Raw genomic sequence first — 25,419 nt, forward strand, 5'->3', positions numbered from 1 at the left:
TGTGGATGCCCATCCCCTACCTGCTTCCTTATGACCTGTCTCTGCATTCACTATTGAAAAACTTGTCCCATGTGTGATCACATGTTATAGCTTAGCCCTTGCCATGATAGCATTACACTTTCTTTATCAAAGGGCTTAACACGCCTACACTGATGAGGTCAGATGGCAGCCTTTAAGCCTGAGGGAAAAAAGGGGAGTAAATAATTCCAAGGTGGGATAAGGATGAAGCCCTGGGGATTACTAATCTACTCTAGATAGATAGTATGCTTCAACTGAAATCCTTCTAAAGCAGAATAACGATGCATTCTACACATCCTAATCAGACAAAACACAGAATGAATATCATGACTACAGCGTTTCCATATCTTTCCCCCATAACCCCCAAACAAACTAGGGCTTGTCCTCAACACAACTTATTTTAGCAACAAGAGAAAAGGCACCAAGCTTATTTTATATATTTTTTTATGTTCGGGGCATTCTTTTATTTCAGACTTTAAAAAAAGAAGACAGGAAGTCCAATATAGTTCCCTGTGTATTATTACTGGCTAATAATGACACCAAAACAAACACAGAGACATGAAGCACAAGCACATGGAGCTTGTTCATCCCACAGGGTATGGAAGTAGAGATGTTATCATATATATAAGGCCTCTCTTTTTCTCGTTTTGTTTTGACATGTTTGCTCTATAAACAACCGTGACCGATTTACAGTCAGGAAGTGACATGTGAAAGCTCTGAGACTCCATCTCTAGGTTATTCCTAAATACGGTACTGTTAAACATACGGTTTAGATATATCTGTATATGGCGGCTGAGAACTTCTTGGTTATAGGTTATTCCGGTTTTTAAGTTAGAAATAGTCTATTGCCTTGATAAATCTTCATCACCCATTGCTTTCCTATGCAGTCACTCTCAAGTAAAGCATTAGTATTAGCATTAAAGTTGCGAACGGGAATGCTCACAGACACAGTATACTTTGTCAGATGAACGTACCATCCTATGTGTGAGGACAGCATATCTAGAGGAAAACAATGTAGTCTTCCATATGAGCCATATTATAAAAATGTTTGCTACTAAAATGGACCAAATGAAATGCCTGATCAGTCCATACAATGGAATCAGATAGCTGTGTACAACAGTCATCCAAAAATACTCAAAAGAAGAGCAGGTCTACTTTAGGGGGCGTTCTGTGGGTTCTGTGGGTCGATGGGTCTGGCGTTGAGGTACTCCAGCGCGAAGAGCTGAATGATCTTGTTGAGGTTCTGGATGCTGGAGCGATCCAGGTTCTCCTCGTTGTCATCGAACGTGTGCCACACGGAGGGGAAGGGGGTCGGGATGAGGTGCAGGATGCGCACACCTGACAGGAAACCAGAGGGGGGACGGAGGGGTCAGGCCACGCCTTCACACGCACTGCACAGGATGTCCTGAGTGCTGGTGATTTATCATGTGTCTGTGTGAATGTGCGTGTGTGCGTTGGTGCATGTGTGCGATTGTGTGTCTATGTGTGTCTGTGTGAATCTATTTGTATAGGAATGTTTGAGTATGCAAGTGTGTTAAGTACGCTTTTGTATGTTTCTGCGTTTGTGTGTGTGTGTGTGTGTGTATGTGTGTGTGTGTGTGTGTGTGTGTGTGTCTGTGTGTGTGTGTGTGTGTGTGTCTTCATGCTTGTATATACTTATACCAAATACACATAGTATACTATACACACGACGTGAATGTGTTTATAAATGTATGTTTGACCGTGTGAGCGGCTGTATGAACCTCTGTTCAGGAAGGGCACGTGGTCGTCCTGAACGAAGCCCACGGGCATGTTGGGCCAGAAGTACTGCACATCGGCAGGATGGTCAATCAGCAGGCCCATGGAGTGGAGACGACGCTCTGACAACCCAGAACAAGAAGAGGAGACAGGCTTTAAATCCGGCTGTTGTAAACATTAAGAGTAGTAACATAAAATGAACACATGCCAGTATGTTAGCTTGATATGTACATTTTGACTAATATTTTTACTTATAATATTTACTGAAAAACCATAATCTTATGTTTAGCCATCAAGGATGTTTTTTTTACTTTGTACATTGAGAAAAAGGAAAAAATGCCTTGGTTTGCCAGTTGAGATCCTAATGTACATAGGGTGAAGTGTGATTAAATACCTATATTCTGGAGTCTGGTGAGCCAGCGGGATGTGCTGGAGAACTGGCTCCCGAAGCGAGGCGTGGGGGCCCCAATGAGGTCCATCAGCACAAACAGATCCTAAAGTGTGTGTGTGTGTGTTAGGGGACGGGGGGACGGACATGATGAACATCATTTAGGGCTGTCTTGTGTGGTATCAGCTCTCGGTTCAAGCAGATAAGAGAAGATAAGAGTAGATAAGGGAAGGTAAGTCCTTCCTAACGGCCAACTCCCCCTGTAGCTTTGAGGTACCAGGATGACATCATGTATCCCAAGTCCCAGCTCTTACAATATTGATCTATGTGCTGCCATTTTCTACAAGAAAGCCCCCCCCCCCCCCCACACACACACACACACACACACACACACACACACACACACACACACACACACACACACACACACACACACACACACACACACACACACACACACACACACACACACTCTTCAGCTTTAAAGTTTCCGCAACACAGCAAACACTATAAGATTAATTCTATGGTTGCTCTTACTCATATAGGTGTCAACTTAACATTTATGCATGTTTCTCAGTATCCTCATAATAATGAAGGCAACCACAGGATGATCGCTAATATTATCATGAGATAATCCGATATTACAACTTCACTAATCCTGAGGTTGTTCTGGTCTGAGAGACTGGAGGCGGCGGAGGGTGGCTGTGTGGACCCACAATGCCGTGCAGCAGGTTGGTGTCGTCGGCGCCAGCAGGGTGCGGGGTGCTCTCCATCTGCTGGGCCAGGTGACGGGAGCCGTACAGGGAGTCAGTGGCGGTCCACTGGAACATGGCCTCCTCGCCGTCAAAGAACAGCAGCTGCAGCGTCAGGTCAGGGCTGGAGCTCTGGTGGGAGAGGGGGTGGTGGTGGAGGAGGGAGAGAGGTAAAGAAGGAGAAAAGTATGGAACCAAAGAAACGTAAGCAAATTTGCAGAAGAATAAAAACCGTGTTGTTATTCTGAAAGCTTTTCTGCCCCCTGGTGGTTGAACTGGGCTATTTGAGTCCTCTGTTTTTAGTATTTCTCTCAACTAGCATTCTATTATTCGATTTTTAACTCTGCTCTTTAAACTGGGGCTGTGATATTTTTGTTCCAGACTGGGGCAGGATTGCTTCCTCTGTTTCATATCTCATCAGGGAAAAAGATTAATCTATTTGTAACAACACAGCTGCAGCCAGCCTCTGTCCTCGGGGGAAATCAGAGTTGACTTTTGTCCCTTGTCTGTAAACTGTATTCAAAATCTAGAACAAGGACACAGAGTAACAATAAGCTATGCACAATAAAAATATGATACAATTTAGATTCATCTTGTGCACCATTATTATATAATATTATAATATGATACAATTCCAATAATGTTTTGTATCGTTTTGTATCGTGTTTTGACACTACAAAAGAAAAGGCTGGCCTTGACGACACAGACCAAACCTAAATCCTCTATCCCCACCACCACACATCTCCCTCTAGTCCCCGACCTTGTGTGTCTTCAGCTCCTGGTCCAGGGCCCGGGCCAGCTCCAGCATCATGGCACAGGGCGCGGCCGAGTCGGTGGCCCCCTGGAACTCTTTTCCGTGCCACTGGGGCGGGTAGTACTTGGAGTCGTAGTGACACGCCAGCACCAGGCGGCGCTTGGCGGACGGGTCTAGGGTGGCGATGAGGTTGGTGAAGGTCCGCGGGCCGTACGGCGTCTGGGCCTCGAAGCTGTCCTCCGTCACGCTCCAGCCGGCCTCTAGGGAGCCCAGTGTCGTTTTGATATGCTGCGGACATGCACACAGTCACACACACACACACACACACACACACACACACACACACACACACACACACACACACACACACACACACACACACACACACACACACACAAACACATACATATACACACACACACGTATGCAAACACACACATGCAATGCAACACTCACTTGGATGCCACTTTTGGGACAAAAGTATTTTCTAAATGAATAGATAAATGTATTACATACTATATAACATTATACATGATGCAATCATACAGTGATACACAATAATAATAAGCTCAAACATTGTTTTGATGCTAATATTGGTCCACACTTTTGAATCAAATCAAGGAAGGAATTGTTGAACCAGATCTAGAATGAGAAGAATGAATGGAGGACTGAAGGATCACTGATTATCATTTGAACCCCGTCATGACATCCTAGTTTTCATTGGTAGACACTGAACAAATGAAACTCAAAAATAATTGTGTATTTTGACCATTCATTTGCATGGTGGTCCAAATAACTAATGTTGTTGTTGCGTCTTCAGGACGATTTGGCGTGGTAAAAGCCCTGAGCGCTGACCTGCTGTACCGCCAGGCTGCCCGCGGTCCCGGGGTACCTGGTGACCAGCAGAGGGGTCAGATCCCTCTGCCACATCTTGTCCAGGTCCGTGTGGGCTAGGGCGCTGCGGATCTCCCCCGCAGTCAGCGTAGCGGCTCTATGTGTGAGCTGGCCATACATGAACATACAAACACACAATTAGAGACGGCATTCAGTCACGGTAAGTTATCTTATTGCTTTGTTGAGGAGGATTTAATGGTAGGTGCATGGCATCGTCTTATTCAATGACCCCGCTAATTCAACAGGATGAACTGGGTGGAACTGATCTAATCTGGTCCTCCACCTATCCATTCATTCATTAATGCATCCATCCATCCATAATAATTTGTAACAAGGTCGATCCATCCAATGAAAAATAACATGATTGGGCAAGCTCTGGGGTTTTCCATTCAACGTTATGCTGAATTGTCATCATAAAATCCGGTAACACAGACAGAGAGACCTACACTTCGAGGCACATAATGGAACCTTTTAACAATGCATCATGGTAGATGAAGCAAGAGGGAGGATGTTGCGTTTTAAAGCTTGACGCCGTTTAAAATCCCACACAACGTAATTTCTTCTTGATATTACACAATACCACACAGAAAAATATGTGTGGTTGTAAAAGCAAATGACTCATAGCCTGCAGGGGCAAAGCAAAGAACAAGAAAGCCATCTCAGCCGTTGTGTCTGTGAATCTGCGGTTTGAAGAGCAACCAACCAATATGGTTGCACAGTACTTGGGTAGTCATCATGGTAATGGTTGGTAACAAGTAATTAAAGTCTGCCAATGACGCTAAAGCAGTGATGTGTCAACAGTTTCCGATGAAGCCACCAGACTCAACTACTCATATTCAGATTTGGAGTTTAAATATCATTCAACTGTTTGGAGTTGAAAGATGACTTGGCCATCCGATTTATTAGCAAAAATAGGAGCGACACATGGTTTGGTTGCTGCCTTGTTGTGATTTTGACAGGCCAGTTCCCTCAAAGTGTAGAATTTCCCATAAAAAAACATCAAGATCCCAATCCAACAGTGTGAATACACCCTGATTAAATAACCCTCGACTAGTCAACACATGCTGTAGGCCTACTCTTTTGATAAGGCCACCTGTGGAATAGCACATTTACAAGCAGTTGGTAATTGTGATTAAGGCGTTTGTTAACAAGCCAACTCCCCACACCTGTAGATAGGATTTCCATTGGATTGTCTTTTAATCTTATTTCATGTGTTCAAATTTCCACTGGTAGTTCATGGGTTGAATGACAGGAGAAAATCGAATCTGGTAAACGTTGGCTTTGAACATATTGATCCGGTCGGATTTGTGTTTGGTCTCAAAGGCCACCTGAGTTGTATCTACTACACACAACCATGGTTGCTTGGTGTGGTGAATAATTTGAAGAGCACATGAAGCTTAGTAGTAAAGGATATATTGATCACCCAACCACAAAGAATGTGTGTCTGTATGGTTTGGTATTGCTTTCCTGTCTCTAAATACCGGCTGGTTGTTAATTGACAGAGTTTGATTGAGGAGGTAGAGGGAGACAGCAGAGCATAGGTATAGACTACATAAGCGATTGTTATAACCCATTTCCAGAAACCTAAGGTTTATGTTTTATTTCATATAATTTAACACACGGTCCTCTAGAAATGATCGCACTGCCTGTGGCGTCGCAAGATGTTAACAATATGTATAGCAGCTGGTGTGAGTCAACCTGTAATCATAGGTTCACAATGATATGGTGCAAGTGACTCTCAACCTGTGATCCTCGAGAGATGGGATTCACAGATGGGATCAAATGGAGGTCCAGTTTCGATCTATAAATACCATGATCTGAAACTGGACGATCAATGGTGATAACCTTGCTGCCATAGCAACCGATAAAGAGGTGAGTCGATGACGAACAAAGAAAGGAAGAATCGAGCTGCATCACAGAAATGAAACAATAGTGTGCTGTTGCTTACACCCTTGGGCATTTCCTACATAGAAAACCTAGGAGCGACAAATTACCTTAAATTAAATTAAATCGTACGCATATTAAACTATTATTTTGTAGATTATAAATCGAATTCGAATAAAATAAAATATTGAATTTAATTTTACTTTGTAAATTCTTAAAACGCTAAAACAAACTGCCTTGCACATCTGGTCACCATAATCAATTAAATAAATAGGCAGGCATATAATAGCGGAGGAAACCAATATTACACTAAAACGTACGTTATTAAAATAAAAATATGTGCTCCCAGATTTGCTGGGACCTCATTAATGGTAGCCAGAGATATATAATAATTTAGTAACCGGTGACATAACTGTCACACATTTGCTGTTTACCTTCTCTTGTGTCCATGGAATTCCATTGACACCGCTGATAAATATCCCAAAGATACTCAGAGCATTGAGAAAATACATCGTTAACGGACCGTGGCGACGCTCATTCATCGCACTAGATCCTCTGAGTCGTCAACATTCTTCCCTCTCCTCAGTCAAGGCTTTACAGATCATGTGAACAAGGAGGGAGGGGGAATGGGAGCCCGGGGCGCCGTTTAATGCGCACGTCACTGGTGTAGTTCATTTGGTCCCAAGGGTCAATTTAAGAACAACTAAACAACATCGTTTATCATGTCATGTGGTAGGCCGATCACGACAACATGCCCCCTTGGTCCATCGATGTGAACGTAGTTTAATGCGCTTGTATTTATGCAGTGGGTGAGGGTAAAGCTATCCTTGTTTAACCCAATATGGCAGTACAACTAAACGGGGCATGTAAACATATATTAAATGCTTTTAAATAGCATAGGCCTAAACTTTAAAAATACATAAAAAAAACATGTAGGCTAAAGGACATTATTCTTCATATCATAAAAAATAGACAATCATGAAAATGTAATGTAATGTATAAAAGTGTTTGAGATGTAACTCACTAGTAAACCAAATATATTAAATTATTGACACCCATATTGACTACTTTATATCTGCACAAGTTATTTATTCATTTGAGAACACGGGCGCATTTGAGAACACCGGAGCACCGCCCACTTTCATTGAGTCACGTGGTCTTATTCCACGTGTTGCACCAGGAAGTGCCACACTTGTCAACATTCATACATTTACAGTAAATCATCACATCTATTTCTACAACTTTATCCGAATTTTACCTTATTCTAATTTTAAACAACAATGGCAGACGAAGTTTCGTGCTTGAAGGCACGGCTCCTGGACAAGGAGACGGAGTTAGACGTTTTGAAGAAAAAATTGGCGCAATATGAGAAGGTTTGGGAATCAACTCAAAGTTCAATTTTAGGTTAACATTGACAATAACAGATCGTAAGCTTCCTAAGTTCATTGTGCACGTTCAAAGCAGGCTCGTCTGCACGAAGGTCTAATACTGTAATCGGAACAATGCAGCTTAAAGTTGTGCAACACATCTTATTGCCATTGTATTGCCTGCTTGCCTGAGATAAAGTAATGGTAATAATACGTTGCGTGTAATCCTGTTGTATCTAGAACGAGAAGCCATGTATCGAATTGATTGACAAAGTTACAACTCTGACCCCTCTGGAGTCCAAACCTCTATCAAACGAGGACATCATGCGCTACAGCAGACAGCTTCTTCTACCAGAGCTCGGCGTCCGAGGTACATTTATCAACGTTTATTGAGAAAGGTCAAATGATGAGCTGCAATGCAGTTTGATTTTGAATGATTATCATTGGTCTTTATTGTTTTCAGGTCAGAAGAACCTCTCCCAGAGCTCTGTACTGGTGGTTGGATGTGGAGGACTGGGATGCCCGCTGGCACAGTATCTAGCTGCAGCAGGGATTGGTGGGTAATCATGTTTGCAGGATGAATATAAACAAAGAGGAGCCACGGCCAATGACATTCTGACACCATTGTTCAGAACCATAAGGCAGACCCCTTTTTAATTGTATTACCAACTTCATATATGTAAATGATAATATTGTATTGCCCAAAACCAATATGTTTATCACCTACTTAGTGGCTCCTTATAAACGTAAAAACCAAATGTATGTTAGATCTTCACCTTAACTATCAATATCTTACATTAAACAATAATCGTAATTCCGTGCTAATGTAAAATGCAATAAATTTGACCATTATTTTCAGACAAAATAAGCCCTCTGTGCTTTCACATAATTGGAAGTAGCCCGGCCAATTTGCTCCTCTAAAAAACATTCTAGTTGATTGACTTCTTAGAATACTGTCAGCTTATTGATGCTATCCATGGAGCCTACTGCTCTACAGTGGAGCTCAAGGCTTTACCTATGCGGGCTCCAAGTCTTCCCCTCATAACAGCTGCTTTCTACTGCTTTTTGCCCTAGGGCGTCTGGGCCTGCTGGACTATGACGAAGTGGAGCTCAGTAACCTCCACAGACAAGTGCTGCATAGAGAGGAGAGCCAAGGCCAGGCCAAGGCCCTGTCTGCTGCCACTGCTGTCAACAGGTACCTCCATTTAGTGGTTTTTCTAGCACACTTAGAAGCAGTTGACAAGTGTATTTTGATCCATAGCAATCTCCAGTACTTCGGATTAGTCGTTGAGATGGTTGTACGATTTTAAATATGACTGTGTGTCTGTATTGTCTTAAATTGTGAAAATTTAATTTACATTGGTTAAGTGACATTAAAATTGTATTTGACCATGCCTGCACACAACTACCCTGCATACAATTTGGTTGGTGAATAAGTTTGTTAGCAAGTTCCAATGTTGTCTCATATTAATTACACCCCTATTCTACCAATGTGCTTTAAATAGTTCTTCTGAGAAACTCAGTGTGTAATCAGTTGTAGCAACAATGTTATTTAGTACTTACAATTATTTACTTATTTATTTTCAAAATCATATTGTTTTTGTAAAGTTAAGTTGTTCCAATTTATGTAAAGCGCCTTTCCATACTAAGCAAAGTGCTATATAAATCCAATGCATTATCAAAGAATTACTGTTTCTTTTAGCTTTTTGTAACCCTTTGATTACTCTGTAATATGGGATGGCGCGTTCTAGTCTCACCACAGGTTATATATGGTCAAGCATTTCACCCCAGTCTGCAAATATTGTGCAAACATGTTATTTTAGAGAGTGCTGTTTTGGGTGGCTTTCTCACCCACAATCGGCACTACTGTGGTGAGTGCAGTGTATACCCATATCCATGGCCGCTTGGGGGCGCCATTTCATTGGCTTACTGAATTGATTCCTTGTTGCAGTTTTCAAGGCAGCAACTCAGTACAGTACATTACTTTGGTCCGAAACAGACAGTCCGTGCCGTTTTTGAGGACCATTTCACAATGTGTTTGTTTGTTTTGACATGCTCTGACCTTGTGCTTCTGTGTCCACAGGCTGAACTCGACCGTGGAGTGCATACCCTACAACCTTCAGCTCTCTTCTGAGAATGCTCTGCAACTGATCCAACAGTATCCTTTGACCCCTTGCCACCGTCCAACCTAATGACCCCCTGCCACTCACCTCACCCACTGACTTCTTCTAGCTCGCCCCGAGCTGCCAGCCCCAAGTCACATTAAAAAAATACCTTCTTCAAGCGTTGCCGAATCCTTGACCTCCTTGAGCCCATCAGGTATGACATCGTGGCCGACTGCTCGGACAACGTGCCCACCCGCTACCTGGTGAACGACGCCTGCGTGATCAGCCGCAAGCCCCTCGTGTCAGCCAGCGCCCTGAGAATGGAGGGACAGGTGAAATAAAAAAATAAAAAATGTCCTTCAAAGTTCAAACGTATGTAAAATATCTGAATGGCTAATGTGGACATGTTGTTGTTTCTGTGTTTGGCTGCGTGTAGCTGACGGTGTATAACTACAGAGGAGGGCCATGCTACAGGTGTCTGTACCCCGTGCCCCCTCCAGCCGAGACGGTGACCAACTGCTCTGACGGAGGGGTCCTTGGAGTGGGTGAGGGGTTTCTTCCTTTGTTTCCCCACCCTTCCTCCACCCTTTCCCCCCAAAAAAAAACTAATTGCAATTAGGTGGTGACGAGGTGACGGTTTTTACTTTAGTTAGTTGTCTTTGTGTGCGTTTGTGTGTGTGTGTGTGTGTGTGTGTGTGCGTGCGTGTTAATGTTCCACTTTTGTCTCAGTTCCAGGAATTATGGGATGTCTCCAAGCTCTGGAGGTCATCAAGATTGCGTCTGGACAAGGATGTATCCTTCCTTCCTCGTGTGTTTTCTAGAAATATCTGCCTTGTTACCATCGCAGGTCATTGTAAAGAAAGTATATATTTAGTCATGGTTGAATATGTGTAGGGGAAAAAAAGGTTGATCACATTAAATTGTGTCAAAGCAAGACATTGATTGTTTTGTTTTTATAGAAGTCAAAAAGAACAGACAAATATGTTCCCAGAGTTCTCCAACCGTCATACAGTGGATATGGGCCAGGTGTGTTGTGGATTTTCTCCATTCATAACTAACCTAAAATAGTACAATTCTAGAATTTATTGCATTAAATACTCCTAAAAACATCGTGTATTAGAATGCGATTGCAAACACCAGAAACCTGAGAAAAAGTAGCATGCATGTTTTCTGGTAGTGGAGCTTTGAGTCACATGTTATTCCATTTAACTCGTATTAACGCACTTTAGGTTAATTTTGTTTCTTTGATTGGTTTTAATCCACAACAAAGGCCGGTTTGCCTAGGAACAAATCCGTTTGTTGGGTCTAATATGATCAGTCTGCATTATCTGTATTACATTTGATTTACTTGCTGTTGTGGTAAAGCTATGAAACAGGCCATTGGTCTGCATTATAACTGTGTTTGTACTGACGCATGTTTGTACTGTGCTCCCCTATTCTACACCTGGCCTCTATACTTAAACCAGAATGCCCCCCTCCATCACACACACACACGCACACGCACACGCTCACAACCACATACACCGCTCCTACCACACATCTAAATGTTACCAAGCCAGCATGCCACATTCCCAACCAGGCCTCCTCTGCAAGCCCTCGGCAGCCAGATGTTTCCCGATAAAAACAGGCCCCTTCCTTGACCAGGTGGGCATGCAGCTTCCTGCGGGCAGCAGCTGGTGATGTTTGACGCTCTGGACACCAGGTTCAGGTCCATCAGGCTGCGGCCCAGGCAGCCCGAGTGCGCCGTGTGTGGGGAGAAACCCTCAGTCACCCAGCTGGTGGACTATGAGGCCCTCTGTGGTTCTGCAGCCACCGACAAGGTGGGTCACCCTGGGCATCAGCCTGGCCCCTGATACTAAAGGACGAATGATACGATTCAACCAAGGTGGATGAACCCTTAAACTATTGGAGGATTATGCAATGAACCAGTCGTGAACTCTCGCACCAATTTGTTGTGTTGATTATTTTCAGGTGATATGTTAAAACGTGTAATCATTTTGGCCATCTAATCGCATAATTGAACAGTACAATCAGATTTCCCCTCAATTGTAGGAAGTACTTTTATTGCTTCCAAATGCCTTTTCTCTCTGCTTGTTCGGCAGTGCCGCAGACTCAACCTCCTCTCCAAAGATCATAGGATCACGGTGCAGGTACACACACAGCGCACACACACCGCAAAAGAGCCTGGCGTGACTCACTGTATTTAGCAGCGGTTCTTTTATAATTTCACTTAATTTTGTGTTTTTTCTTTCTGTGCGTGCATTCATAAACTGTGATTACATCTTATTGCTGGTCCAACCCTAAATGGGAAATGAGTATTCTTAAGTATTCAAGGTTTTCTAAAGGAAAGAGAATAGTGTGTTCTGTTTGGCAGTGAGTGCTTGTGAATTAGGTTTGTTTATAGCACTTGAATGTCAAGCTTTGTAACTGACCAGGCCGTTAGGCGTAGATGGCGATCCTGAATGATTGAGGCGTAATAGCGATTGCACAAGGGCTTCATTTAGATGCAGAAATCTTGTGATGCCATGGAAGTTACAGTTATACAGATTGTTTTCCCTGGACATGGTTTTGAACTAATCAAGTGTTTTTCCAATACTCCATAAACATTTGTTTTGAAAGGACATGTAACGCCGCCATTGTAACAGTGCTATGCTTCGTTGACACTGTGATTCCAGGAGTATAAAGCGGTCGTGGACAATGCATCCTCCCATCTCCTGTTGGATGTGCGCCCTCCCGTGGAGGTCGATATATGCCGGCTACCCATCTCCCTCAGTATCCTTGTGTGTGTGTGTGTGTGTGTGTGTGTGTGTGTGTGTGTGTGTGTGTGTGTGTGTGTGTGTGTGTGTGTGTGTGTGTGTGTGTGTGTGTGTGTGCAAATGGTTTGTGTGTATGCGTGGGATGTCTTATGGTATGATCGATTCAAAATGATTATATTTTTAGTTATGCTTACTCATTTAGTTCAGTGGTAGGCTGCCCTCCAGTGCTCTGCGGTTCCCCATCCTCAGCCTTCTGCCGCTAGACATTCCGCTCTCCAGCCTGCAGCAGGGGAAGGGCGGCCATCTCCAGTTACTCCGGGAGAGCATCAGCCAATCCAAAGGGCAGATGTCGGGAGACGGCCCGCTTCCAGGTAACCCGTCTGAACGCCTCTGCGTCTAAAAAGGCAGGGGAACCGTAAGGGGACGAGAGCAGACTTGTACATATGCACGGTTTGTAGTGTCGTCCAGCTTATTTTAGAGAGCCAGGGACTACGATGTAATGACGGTTGCTAGGTAATTATTTTCCATAACAACTGCGTTTGACCTGAGCAGCTGGCAGGCTTGGAAACACCTAAACGAAAGAAACTGAGAATATTCGTTATTTGTGTTGTCCTCTGTATATTCACTGTGTGAAAGAGCTTTATATAGAATTGTGCTCCTTGATGATCCACTTTAGACCTGTGTGTGTGTGTATTTGCATATCTTTAATCTATGCAACATTCAAATAAGGGTGCACTAACAGGGATCTCTGAGTAAACTGGTTCAAAGGTGCCTCGAAATAATATACGAATGAATAAGACTACAATGTATAACTCGATTGATCTGAACTTTGTGTTTTATGTGTTTTGCTGCATGACGCCCTGCTGTCTGTGGGCAGTCTATGTCATCTGTAAGCAGGGGAATGACTCCCAGAAGGCTGTTCAGCTCCTGGAGAAGATGAGCACATCAGAATTGGATGAAATCACTGTCAAAGATATTTGTGGGGGACTCATGGCCTGGTCCCAAAAGATTGACCCGGAATTTCCACAATATTGAGTTGCTGATTTCAATGTGTATATTCTTGTTGCCATAGTTAATAAATGAATTGTAGCCTACTTAACTTGTTGGTTATTGACCCTTGTACTAATTAATTGCGTCATTGTATGAAAATAGTAGTTTGATCTATTGATCAAAGGCTAATTATCCTAAAAGAAACAGAATGTAACTTATTATTTTCGGCAAACAAAATCTATCTAATCGTTTTTTTTATTTTGTCTCATCAGAACGTGTGTATCTGCAAACTGTTACATGGAAAGCTACGTGTTGTAATCTTATCCAACGTGGAACTGCAGTACGGTGTCCAGAAGAAATGTCCCCACGGGTTCATCAAAGTATATATTATCTATCTTATCTTAAATAAAGCCTATAGGCGAGTGTCATCGCAGTATCACAGAATGTCGGTTCATACAAAAAAAGAGTTTGTAAAAGGGACATTTTTTTAACGTTTCATGATTTCATATATCGTAGCTTCTACCGAGTTTTGAGTACCGTACCATAAGTTCAAATAACGGAAAAGGAAGGGGCATGCGCGTTGATCCCATGTCCGTCAGAGGCGCCATAGCTGTTCAGAGACTGTAGTTCACAAATTCCTATCCACATACAGAAACCCTGCTATGAGAAGGTAATAAAAACTCCAAGCCCCAGGGACTATATCGGCTCATTTTCTCGTGAAACGGGGGGAGTAGAGTCACAGCTGGAGCGATAATAAGATGCGCATGAATTTACTATCTGGCAATAGCGGCATAAAGATAAGACAAACTTCAATAAAGCGGACGTTTCAGTAGGTTATTGCGCGTATTCACAGACAAACTAGATTCGTAACAGTGAACGGCGCCTAACTAGTGCGGCTTACAAAAGTTGATTGAACTTTACGCTCGGCGTTCCACAGTTGATGGAGTTGCTAAGTTTCTGTGCTTCACTTACAATGGATAGGAAAGCAGCCTTTGCTCATTGTGAAGGTAACGTATCGTTCGCAATTGTATAGCTATTGATTCAAGATCTATAGGCTTTAAGTAAATATGCATTTAAAGAGTAAAAGCATATGCCAACTAGCAGTATTCGCTGATTGTATAACTTGTTTTGCTGGCATTCTGGGTCTTGGTTATGTTCTGCCAGCAATCCAGTCGCAAGTGGGAGGGGTCCAGATGTTCAGAAGCCAGATGTTGGAGTTTTCTTTTGCCTCTTTTCTATCAAAATGTTTAACATTTATTTTGGAAACTTATAACCTCATTGCAACAACTCTGTTTCTGTTTAGTGGCAGGTTTCCTGTGGTCGGAGTGGTTTACTGACTTCAGCAAGGAGAAGAAAGGTCTGTGGTCATGAAGTTTTCAAGCTCAGTTGCTGAAGTCTGGGAATCGGTGAGAACTATCCCATTCACCTGCGTGCATTAAGGTGGGCGGTCAAGCATTTGCAAGAGAACTCCATCATTACTTCATGCGAAAACACCCCAAACAATGTCAGTTTAGACACACAGGGCTCCTACCAGTTTCCTTTCCTTTGGAATGAGGAGAGTACACAGAAGCGGCGGTGCTTAGGGGAGCACAAGCCCAGAACTCAGAAACACAAAACAACCCTCTTTTGTTTGAATTATTTTGTTGCACCCACCGGCCCCCGTCGGAGGAGGAAAAACCCCAATGTCTACCTCCTCCCCCGCGTCCTTACCTCGAGCCTACGTCCACTCGCTCCATCCGCACCACCCGTCCTCGCCGCCCACCCCGTCTCCGTCGCCCAGCCCGCCGGGGCCACTCTACAGCCGGCTCTCCAACGGCAGCCACAGCGCCTCCAGCCCCACCAACTCCCGGGGCTCTTTCCATGGCGTGTCCTTCCTGCTCCAGATCGGACTCACCAGGGAGACGGTCAGCCTGGAGGTGGGGGACGTGTCGCTGTCCGCCGTCAAGGACCTGGTGTGCTCCATCGTCGACCAGAAGGTACCTTGAGCAGTGGTTCGGGAGGCAGATGTTTGTGTGGTCGCTGTGTAGAGTCTCGGGGAGGTAGGCAGAGGCATTTTGAAGGTGTTAGTGGTGATAGGGGTAATGCTGTTTTAAGTGTGTTTTTTATTTGTGTAGCATCATAACTTGCCCTGACCTCTTGACACTGCACGACTTTCAACCAATTTTGTTATTTCGTGCTATCTCACTTGGGGGCCGATGGCATGGAAATCGAAACAGTGTCCAACAAGAAATATTTGTTCTCGCGTGTGCGTGTCTTGCATGTTCTTATATCATCTCTGTTGGCTACAAGGGTAGCATTTCCACTGTTATTTATCTGTTTTCAAAGCTCAGGCAGTTGGACTGAAGACAGTAGTGTCCTTCCAAACTTCTGCACACACACACACCCATAAACACACACGCACACACACGCAAACACACACATGCATGCCTGCGCCCACAAACACGCAAGCTTGCGCCCGCAAACACATAAACACGCTCACAAACGCAGACACACACCAAAGTATTTTTCTTCTATTTGTGTGTCACATACGTGTGCCCTGCCTTTGTTTTGAGAGGCAGACATCTGGGTCTCGTGCCCACCGATTCAGACACCACAGAAGCATGCACAACGGCAGCGAGCCTGCTGCTCCAGTTACCGTGCGCAGCCTAGAAGCGCCAGTTGTTTACACTGTGGTGTGCTGGAGCTGGACCCATGATGGGAGCAGACACACCAGCGGACACACACACACACACACACACACACACACACACACACACACACACACACACACACACACACACACACACACACACACACACACACACACACACACACACACACACACACACACACAGGGAGCTTTTAACGCACAAACACATACAACACACACACACCAGCACACCCAGACCTACTCAGCGGTTTGTGCTCTGCCGTACTCATCCCTGATGTAATCTCGGGCTTGTTTTCCATGACAATGCAAGCCCTGTTGTAATGGCACTGGATTAATGGCCCCTAGCATATGGAAAGGCTTTGAACTCGGAGCACAGGCTGTATCAATCAAGTGTGACTGCCAAGTATCATTTGGTGGAGAGCGGGAGTCTGAACTGCACCCAGCAGTCTCTAATGTGCTCCTTCGTGTACGCTTGACGTGAAGACTCTTTGGGGGGAAGGTTGTGAACATGGGATCTGTGTGTGTGTGTGTGTGGGTGTGTGTGTTTCAGGAGTTAATATTGACATACTTTAAGTAGAAAGTCCTGGATTCCCTCTACCCATCTTCACAAGCAAGGAGGGATGACAGGATGAGGATGCTTGAAAATGCTTATGGTGGTACACTGTTCGCTGCCCTTTCATGGTCTAATGGTTTTGTCCACATAAAGCTTCTATCCTGATCCAAACAGGCCGGGTAGGAAATAGAAAGGATGTTGATGGAAGTGCATTTTGTCCTTTGATGACAACATTTCATTGGGGCTAGTCAATCTTGAATGAGATTAGCTTTTCTCGATTTTTTTAAACACTATGTATTCCTGTGTGAGTGTAAACATTTTTCTTGTTGCAATGCAAGAGGAACCAATATAAAAACCAACTTAACTTGAAGTTCAATGCGGTCTGTGCCTATCAGGTGATAATGAAAAGCAGTTACTTACTATGCTGTAGACCAGGGATGGGCAACTGGCGGCCCGCGGGCCGCATGCGGCCCGCATCCTCACTCAGTGCGGCCCGCATCCTCACTCAGTCAGGCCCGCACATAAAAAAAAAAATAATAATAATAATTGATCGCGTTACAGAAAACTCGGTCAAGAAAGATGAGAAGAATTCATAGAATTCGAAGGCAAACCCATGCGTCTAGTTTGCTTAGAAGCGATATCAGTCATTAAAGATATCCACTTAAGTCGCCACTACAACTACTATAACTGCTTGTTGGGTTTGAGTTCATTGAGTTGTTGCACTTAATGTTGGGCCACTGTTTTTCAGTTTTTTGACTTCATTGAATGATGATGTATGTGAGCCCTTTGCACTGATAAAAATACTGACCATTCATGTGGCTGTTTGAGCATGGAAAACATGAAATTAATGTATGTTGGTTCAATTAACATACCGTACATAGGTTATGATTCTGGATGATTTTTTAGGTAGTGGCCATCCCCAAAATGCACCAGAATACAGGAAATCATATCTACCAAATTCGAAATTGTGTAGCTTCTCTCAGCTCACGTTTAGTTGAAGTGTGCAGTCATGTGGCCCTCATGTGGATGGTTATGATGAAAAATGTGGCCCTCTTTATCATGAAAGTTGCCCATCCCTGCTGTAGACTTACAGTATTCTACATGGTAGATACAATTACACATACACTGTAAATGTGTCTACACTGTAGATACAGTTATATGCACTAAAATATTGTGATACATTTGAATAACAAAATTCAATTTTGAAAGTGTATTTTGTGATTTGTTTCTTGTTGACTTATCCTCTCATGATCAAACCGACTTTCCAATACTATATTGTGATTTTGTTTTCACATAGTACACAGAAACGCATTTCTCACACTGAGCTCGTCTGTGGTGGAATCAGATTAACGTTTCCTGTTTCATATTTTAGTGAAATTACGCCTTTTGTGTGTTCAGCCCACTTTCGTGCCATTTCATCACCTTGCAATCATAATAATGATGATTAGAGATTGATGATGAAAACTCTAATCACTCCAGAGATTAAACATGGCACTCTCATCATCCACTAAAACCTCAAATATCGCCTATTGAACTATCAGTTAAACTGAACGTTGTTCACAAAGGCTTTGCAGCAACCGGCCAAGGATAGCGAGCAGGCCGTCCCATCTGCCCTTGTGTCATTTGGTTCCATGTTGGCCCAAGTTGACATTCCTGAGGAGCCGGGTAATGTTGTTGTTCTTTATGAGATCTGCTGATTCTCACTAGCTCGTTCCGAGTGGCCCCGCGGTGCAGAACATCTCATCACCGCTCATGTTTGAATGGGACCCGTAATGTATTGGCGTGGTCGCAAGAATGTGTTTCCAGAATCTGTTTCGGCGGCATGAATTTTGTTTTACAGGAAAGGAGTGGGACTTGGAAATATGGTGCTTTGAAGAGTCTTTGTACTTAAGAGAGTCACCAGTGTGTGGCTTCCATGTTGTATGTCGCATTATGTGTTTGTTATCTCCAGTGAAATAATGTCTGGGCTATTCTGTTGGGTATGTGTATAAGAGTGTTGTGCTTATTGTACAGCACAACCCTGGGGAACCAACAGTCAAGTAGTATCTGCATTTCAAATTGTGACCCCACACACGTAACACATATACAATCCCATTCATGTCATTTTTACTATCTCATACATTTCCTCTACTTTCTATCCTCACCAAAGGATCTGAGGATCTGCCCATATGGCTTTGATATCAATGGAAAATATGACTGTGAGCCTTCAGCACAATCTGGCTCACTCCGGCCTATGTTTTGATTCAGAAATATGCATGACAACAGTATGTTTAAAAACACAAAGTCCATCTAGGCAAACTTCTCCATCTGAAGGTCTGTAACTTGCACTCATCTAGGGACTGATATCGGGGAGTAACTTGAATGGACTCCCCTGTCATGCCTGCATTTCCTCAGCTCAGAGATGGTTAAGTTCACTAAGTGACTCACCGTTTGCTCATGTTGCACAGGCGCTTTCTTGTGTTTGTGTCTGTCTACCACAAGGCCTTTTGCTGAGTCAGCCATAGTGGCGTATTGTATTCAGCTGTACACGTGACACAGAGTCAGTAGGTAAACTACAAGAAATGGGCTCCACCTACTTGATGTTATTACAATTGCTATAGCTAATAGTTGTCTTCTTGGAGATGCCTTCTGACCCTTTTCCCCCTGTATGCTTCTTATAATTTGGGCTGATTTAAGAATGTGATTGGGATTATTATGTCCAAATTGGGTATGTTTATTCTCTTATTCAGCCATTTCACCAGTTGGCCTATCTGGTCATACATCTGGTAAAAATTGGAACCTTCTACCTTCTCATTTAGAGAGGCTTGTTAGAGCCACATAAACGTATAATGTGGGCCTTTGAAGCGTGCCATTATTCTATAGCAGATGTACTTTAGTTACGCTAGGGTGGCGCTACAATATACAGATGCTCGCATGCGGTCTCTTAAACTGTACATAACCTTTCGACGCTTTGCGATTGACATTTCATCTCTTGGCTGAACCCCTCAGTTTTGAATCTGCCTCATTGTTTGACGTGGAGACATGCAGTGCGTTTATAATGGCCGCGCATTGTATAGATTTTCTCCGGCTCATTCCTCTTCCTGCTAACGACGCGACCGCATGAGTTGGCCCGCATCCAAGGCGTAGAATAACATTCTGTGCTCCGAGCTGATGGGAGCTGGGACTTGACCACTCGCTTGTGGTTTGGAGTACTTTCACCAATTTTAAGCAGCAACGCCGCTTAGATGGGGCAACATGATCGGGGCCCTGATAGATTTAGGCTCAGTCACTCAGAGTGTCACCACTTGGCACAAGGATGTCCATCCAGAGCCAGACTCCTTGGGGACTGTGGGAAAGGAGCAGCGGAGCCAGCCATCGGGACACAGGGGCCCACCCAGGGGGGCAGCATTAGGGCGAGATCTGGCCCAGCGATGGCCTGCGGATGGCCCCATACGTCGCCGCCTGGCATCAGTCTAGCTGGAGCACAGGCAGGCTCTGTTCCTCCAGTGGGGAGCCCCACTGCTGTGTCTGGTTTCTGGGTCTGATGAATGGTTCGAGATAAACAGCCATAGATTCTACTTGTTGAACGTTTCCTGTTTTGTGTCGCCCGAGTTCTCCCGTGCAGCCAGCGAGAAAGCAGTGACGGGACAAAAGTTCACGACTCTCCGAGACCGGCTCCCAGCTAGCCTGCCAGTGGGGCTCAGATAGAGAGGCAACCAGCCCGCCAGCATTCCTCCTCAGACAGGCATTTTTACAGGGTGATGCGACCAATGGCAAGACCGGGTGGGAACGGACTGAGATGAAATTAAGATATTTTTAACAATAAACATTTGTCATTGTGATACTGAACATCTGCCAAATCCTAAAGGATGCTGTCATGACAATAGGATGCTCGACATCGTCTCGCTTCCTATGTGTTTATGGCAGCGTCACCATTGCATTGTAGTGTGATTTCCTGGTAGCTGTTATGAGCAGGATAACAATGCCATTTGGTTGTGACGGTTGGAAAACCTCACAATCCTGCAAGTGTTGGAATGCTAAACGGAAAGTTTACAAAATGTACATCGGCCTTTGAGTTAACACCCGCTCGCGTTGTCAGGAGGGAAGATGAAGCTCCAGGAGGAAAGACATTTTAAGCCCTTCTGGCATAAGCAATGGAAAGAAAACATTAAACTTTTGCCTCCAAACGTATTTTGCATGACCATTTTTATGCAGGCCCCACTGTCCCAGTATTCCTGCATTTTCGATGCAGCTGGAAATACTGGACTGTGTAAGATGGCTGTTGCGGCCGCAGATTTTTCCTACTGGTTTTGTTAGTGCAGGAACTGCCGGTCTCTAGTTGAGGGCTGTACAGCTGGCTCTGTAATTAGACAGACAAAGGCCTTTTTGAAACTGAAACGCTCCACACTGCAAACTTGGACAACATGAAACAGGCGAGCATTGTGAAAACAAAAAAAGATTTGGATTGTTTTAAGCACCTGAGCGATATCCACCAGGGCATAATGCAGCAAACCACTTGGCATAATGTTTGCTCAGCATTCCTGTATTGAGATTAGTCCGATTTATCTGTAATTAGGACGTATCAGGTTGTTCTAGTGCGATGGCGTTTTTTTCTAAAGAATAATCCGCCTTGAATCTCATGATCTTTACGCATAAGGTTTACACGGTGGGGTGAACTATACATAAATGGAAGAAACTAAAGACGTAAAATTGAGGGAGAACAAGTCTCATTCACCACAAGTGAAATGTAGAGGACATAAATCACCATCTCTCAACCCCCCCCTCTCTCCCTCTGGACGGTATATACCCAACATCTGCGTGATCCTATGGCGCTGGCAGCGATATATCATCCCAGAGGGCCCCAGCAGCCTAGGGCCCAATGTGTGAGATACAAGGGGCCAGTTTTTCCTGGAAAGTACATTACATACAGTTAAAAAAAAAATCCCTGTTCTGCTCTGAGACAAAGTAGTCCAGTCATATCGTCTTTTCAGCTTGCTAGCTTAAGTTCTTTCTCTTTTTAAGTGATGAACAAATTGTACCAAACGAAAAATGTGGAAGGATTGATACAAAAAGGGCCTCAAACAAACGCGACTTGACAGGGAATATCAGTAAGTATCATGCCTCTGAGCGAGCGAGAGAGAGAGAGGGAGCGAGTGCGATTGTGAGGCCAAGAGAGAGAGAGAGAGAGAGCTAAGTGAGCTAAGTAATTTCTACCATCTGCAGTCCACATTTCAAAGCCTCGTTCTCCTTCAAATGTGGAACGGCAAGGCGGAACACAGGGCCCAGCCACAGGAGTAAGAGAGAATGATAGAGCGAAGGAGCGTGGCCCTTGCCATGGAAAGAAGCACAAAGGAGCAAAGGAGCTACGGCTATATTGGCAGTTGTTTGGCAGTTGCCGTGTGCAAATCTCGCTGTGAGTTTTGTGCAATCTTCCCTTATAGAATGATTGCTAGATATGACGAGTCGATCAGTCCAATCTCTACTATTGCCCGTTGAATCGTGTTTGATTATATTGGAGTGGAGAGCCACCAGTAGTTCAAAGCCATTTGATAAATGGAGCAGCCCCGTCTGAGTCCTTACCAAAGCCTCCCATGTGAGTGGGTGATTAAGGAGTAATTCCTGAGCGATCACAATAACACCCATTCATAAATGTGTCACAACGCTGTGAAATGTTTGACCAAGAGAGGATGTGTTGTTTCCCATTCATTTACACATTAATGGCCCCTACTTCCTTTCCTACCTAAACAGGAATTCCACCTTTGCTCGAGGACTACGTCAGCGCACTTGAAGGATCTCAGCTGTGACAGATGCTGATGAGGAACTCTTTTTTTTTTTTACCGACTTGGCTCAGCCATACTTATTTAATGTATGGTTTCTGCTTGATTTGTATGTGGATGTAGAATTCCAGTTAAAATCTGGATTGTGAAAAAGATGTTTGCATCTCAACAACAAAGCAAGAAGTAAAAAAACAAATAAAGTAATATATAAAATGCATCAATTTGCTTACCAAACAAAGGGAATCATTATAGCAGACCTAAAGTATGAAATATAAATGAATATGTTTAAACTCAAGTAAGGCTGTTATGGCCGGGGTCTGATGGATCCTCATGGTAAAATGGTTTTAGGGTCCTTTCTTTGGTCGTGTTTTTCTTTGCACTCTTTTGCTTTCCTGTCTGTGGGCTTGGTGAGTGATCTGCCACACTGATAGCCAGGAGTCGGAGGAAGTGCACAAAAAAGCATTGATATGGTTTTGGGAAACAAACTCGAGTCATAATTGAGGCGGGGGGGAGGGGGGCGGGGTCCTTTTGAAAGGGTTTCAAATTGGCAGTTTAATAATACCACAGGCTTAATGATAACCTCACTCTGTTCCGTTAGTGCTGCTGGCCCATTTCCGAGCCGCAAGGGGCACCATCCAGCATGACCCCACTTTGTCGCCATGCCCCGGACTCTGCCATACACTCCGTGAAGTGAGTTCCCCTCCTTCGACCTTCCCTGCTCTCACATTCCCTCCACCCCTTCTCGCCAATCTTCCGTGGTCAGAGGAGCAGGAGGAGCCCAGAGCCCAGTTCAGACCGTTCGAATGCCTGCTCTGGCCAATGCATTTACCATTAATGCTTCACCCTGAAATCATCAAGTCAAAGAAGTGGCTGCAGCATAGCAGTATGGGTTGCATTTCAACTTTAATGCCAATTAATTCAAACAAAGGATGCAATGTTCACCGATGATGTGTTTTACGAGGTGGTCGTTAAGTCAAAGCGTGTACTCCCTCCAACAAGGCCTTTTGCCACGTGTTGCATCTGAAATTATGAAATTTGATGTAAAAAGCTCATCGCTGTAAACCAATGACCCTTCACCAGCACCAGCAAGCCCTGTGCTGCCCCTGGCCCCATCTATAGAGCTGCAGCAGCAGCAGCAGCCTCAGAGCCATTTCCTCCCCGCCTTATGAACTCCTGTCCTGCCGGAACAGAGAAAGTGCACTCCCTATTAACCTCCCACTAGTATGAATTCCCAACCCCCCACCCGCTTTTATGTGCTAATTATTTCAGGGTGGGGGTAGTGGGGGCGGTGGTAGTGAGGTCACAGCGGTGGCGGCGGTCCCCAAGGGTGCTCCAGGCCCCTGGTGGGAGATGGGAGAACACATGTTGCAGTAAGGCCCTCGAGGTGGAGAGCTATCCCTCCCCACAACCCCACTCGGCTGTTACTCATCAGCTGTGTGCAAGTGTCTGGCAGAGCGTGTGTCAGCTCGCACTGCTGTCTTCCTGAGAGAGGCCTTAGATCCTGTAACTCAGCCTTCCTCTCTTCCTCTTCTTCCTCCTCCTCCGCCTCCTCCTCCTCCTCCTCCTCCTCCTCTCCTCCCCTCCGCCTGTCTGGGCCCGGAAGAGCCTGCTATCCATGAGTCATACACACGCACAGACATACGCACACAGCAGAACACATTGCACACCTCTTCATTGCAGAAAGGTACCTGACCAGTGGTTGTTAAGCTTTTGGTATGCAAGCAAACTAACACACACACACGTATGTGACTGCGCACACACACACACACACACACACACACACACACACACACACACACACACACACACACACACACACACACACACACACACACACACACACACTCAAGCGCACTTACTCGTTCACGAATGCACAAAGACAGCCAGACAGACAGACAGTACACACAAAAGGGAGATGATTTCTGGAGAATGGGGCCATTACTGAAGGCTGCTTTGGCTTCATCGTCTCCGAGCACCGTTAGCAGGACAACGTGGCTATCAACCAGAAGTGACCTCATCTCCATTATCTTCACATCGCTGCGTATTGCCAAGTGACCACAGAAGTATAGATCTTCTGCAGTAAAACAAACCAAAGGGTCTGGAGAAATAATTGTGGATTTCTTTCTTTCCGAAGGAGGGGGGTCAGGGGGATTGGAAGCAGAGCTCTGACTAAATCCAGGAAGTGGGCTCAGGTTAGTGTTTGGCAGACAACCCATCTGCTATTGCGATTTGCTAGAAACTCTGCAAGCCGTCGACGTAGCTGCGCAAGTATGTCCCGACTTCTGAGACGCCGGCCGTCTCTGACAGGTGTACTAGTCTGGCCGCGTGACGGCACCGGCCAGGCCTGCAGTATGGACCGGAGCCCGGTCTAGTGAGCCGTGGCGGTTAGCGTTCGAGATCCCACCTCGTCTGGGAACGCCGACCAGCCCCGAGTCTGCACGGTGGAGAGGTCACACACGGTGACTTAATTCACACGGTGGCTTCACTTACACACGTGCCTGCCGCTTCTCACCGTAGGACACCAGCAGCATTATTATTGCTAACATGTGAGTTCCTGGCTCGGTTACAGGCCTCTGCTTTCCTCCTCTCCCTCTCGCCTCGCCACTGGCCCAGCGCGGGACCCGGGCCTGCGCCACGGTGTTCACACTCCTCTGTGAGATAGGCCAGACGGACGGAGGAGGTGGGGATTAGAACAGCAACCTGAGAGGTGAACAAGCAGTACGCTGCCCTGTTGCAAGACACCTCGCCCCTGGCTAGACATAGACAATTGGTCTGGGGCAGTTTCAAGGACAATTAGTTAGTAACATATTACACT

General features: G+C 44.8%; 3 protein-coding genes across 5 annotated transcripts in view; 2 read left to right on the forward strand and 1 right to left on the reverse strand.

Moving 5' to 3' along the window:
* Positions 1 to 444: 444 nt before the first annotated feature.
* qpct (glutaminyl-peptide cyclotransferase) lies at positions 445 to 7,096 on the reverse strand. Its single transcript, XM_030355979.1, has 7 exons — positions 6,862 to 7,096; positions 4,505 to 4,651; positions 3,656 to 3,937; positions 2,860 to 3,027; positions 2,150 to 2,249; positions 1,761 to 1,877; positions 445 to 1,356 (listed from the first exon to the last, which is right to left on the reverse strand). Exons 1-7 carry the CDS (start codon positions 6,967 to 6,969, stop codon positions 1,175 to 1,177), a joined length of 1,104 nt encoding a protein of 367 aa, XP_030211839.1. The 5' UTR covers positions 6,970 to 7,096; the 3' UTR covers positions 445 to 1,174.
* A 468-nt stretch (positions 7,097 to 7,564) lies between these two features.
* Positions 7,565 to 13,750, forward strand: mocs3 (molybdenum cofactor synthesis 3). The gene is made up of 13 exons (XM_030355978.1): positions 7,565 to 7,800; positions 8,035 to 8,164; positions 8,258 to 8,350; positions 8,869 to 8,989; positions 9,878 to 9,952; positions 10,114 to 10,231; positions 10,336 to 10,444; positions 10,629 to 10,691; positions 11,556 to 11,719; positions 12,002 to 12,049; positions 12,575 to 12,671; positions 12,919 to 13,026; positions 13,533 to 13,750. The coding sequence occupies exons 1-13, from the start codon at positions 7,708 to 7,710 to the stop codon at positions 13,688 to 13,690; spliced, it is 1,377 nt and encodes a 458-aa protein (XP_030211838.1). The 5' UTR covers positions 7,565 to 7,707; the 3' UTR covers positions 13,691 to 13,750.
* A 601-nt stretch (positions 13,751 to 14,351) lies between these two features.
* prkd3 (protein kinase D3) overlaps positions 14,352 to 25,419 on the forward strand; it is a 41,022-nt gene continuing 29,954 nt past the window's right edge. For 2 of the 3 annotated variants that reach the window (XM_030355975.1, XM_030355977.1), the window contains exons 1-2: positions 14,352 to 14,652; positions 14,949 to 15,621. In XM_030355975.1, the coding sequence (XP_030211835.1) occupies positions 15,328 to 15,621 (294 nt within the window). In that variant the 5' untranslated portion in view covers positions 14,352 to 14,652; positions 14,949 to 15,327. The remainder of the gene's footprint in view (positions 14,653 to 14,948; positions 15,622 to 25,419) is intronic. The other variant, XM_030355974.1, reaches the window with a different exon arrangement.

This window comes from Gadus morhua, chromosome 5, assembly GCF_902167405.1.
Source record: "Gadus morhua chromosome 5, gadMor3.0, whole genome shotgun sequence".
NCBI classification, from domain to species: Eukaryota; Metazoa; Chordata; class Actinopteri; order Gadiformes; family Gadidae; genus Gadus; species Gadus morhua.

Bases quoted from the DNA above. Each gene is read 5' to 3' on its own strand.
- qpct (XM_030355979.1), bottom strand. From the start codon at position 6,969: ATGAATGAGCGTCGCCACGGTCCGTTAACGATGTATTTTCTCAATGCT. The intron at 4,652-6,861 runs GTAAACAGCAAA...ATGTATGGCCAG, and splicing joins TTCCATGGACACAAGAGAAG to CTCACACATAGAGCCGCTAC. The intron at 2,250-2,859 runs GTGGGTCCACAC...CACACACTTTAG, and splicing joins CCAACCTGCTGCACGGCATT to GATCTGTTTGTGCTGATGGA.
- mocs3 (XM_030355978.1), top strand. From the start codon at position 7,708: ATGGCAGACGAAGTTTCGTGCTTGAAGGCACGGCTCCTGGACAAGGAG. The intron at 7,801-8,034 runs GTTTGGGAATCA...TGTTGTATCTAG, and splicing joins AATTGGCGCAATATGAGAAG to AACGAGAAGCCATGTATCGA. The intron at 11,720-12,001 runs GTGGGTCACCCT...CTTGTTCGGCAG, and splicing joins GTTCTGCAGCCACCGACAAG to TGCCGCAGACTCAACCTCCT.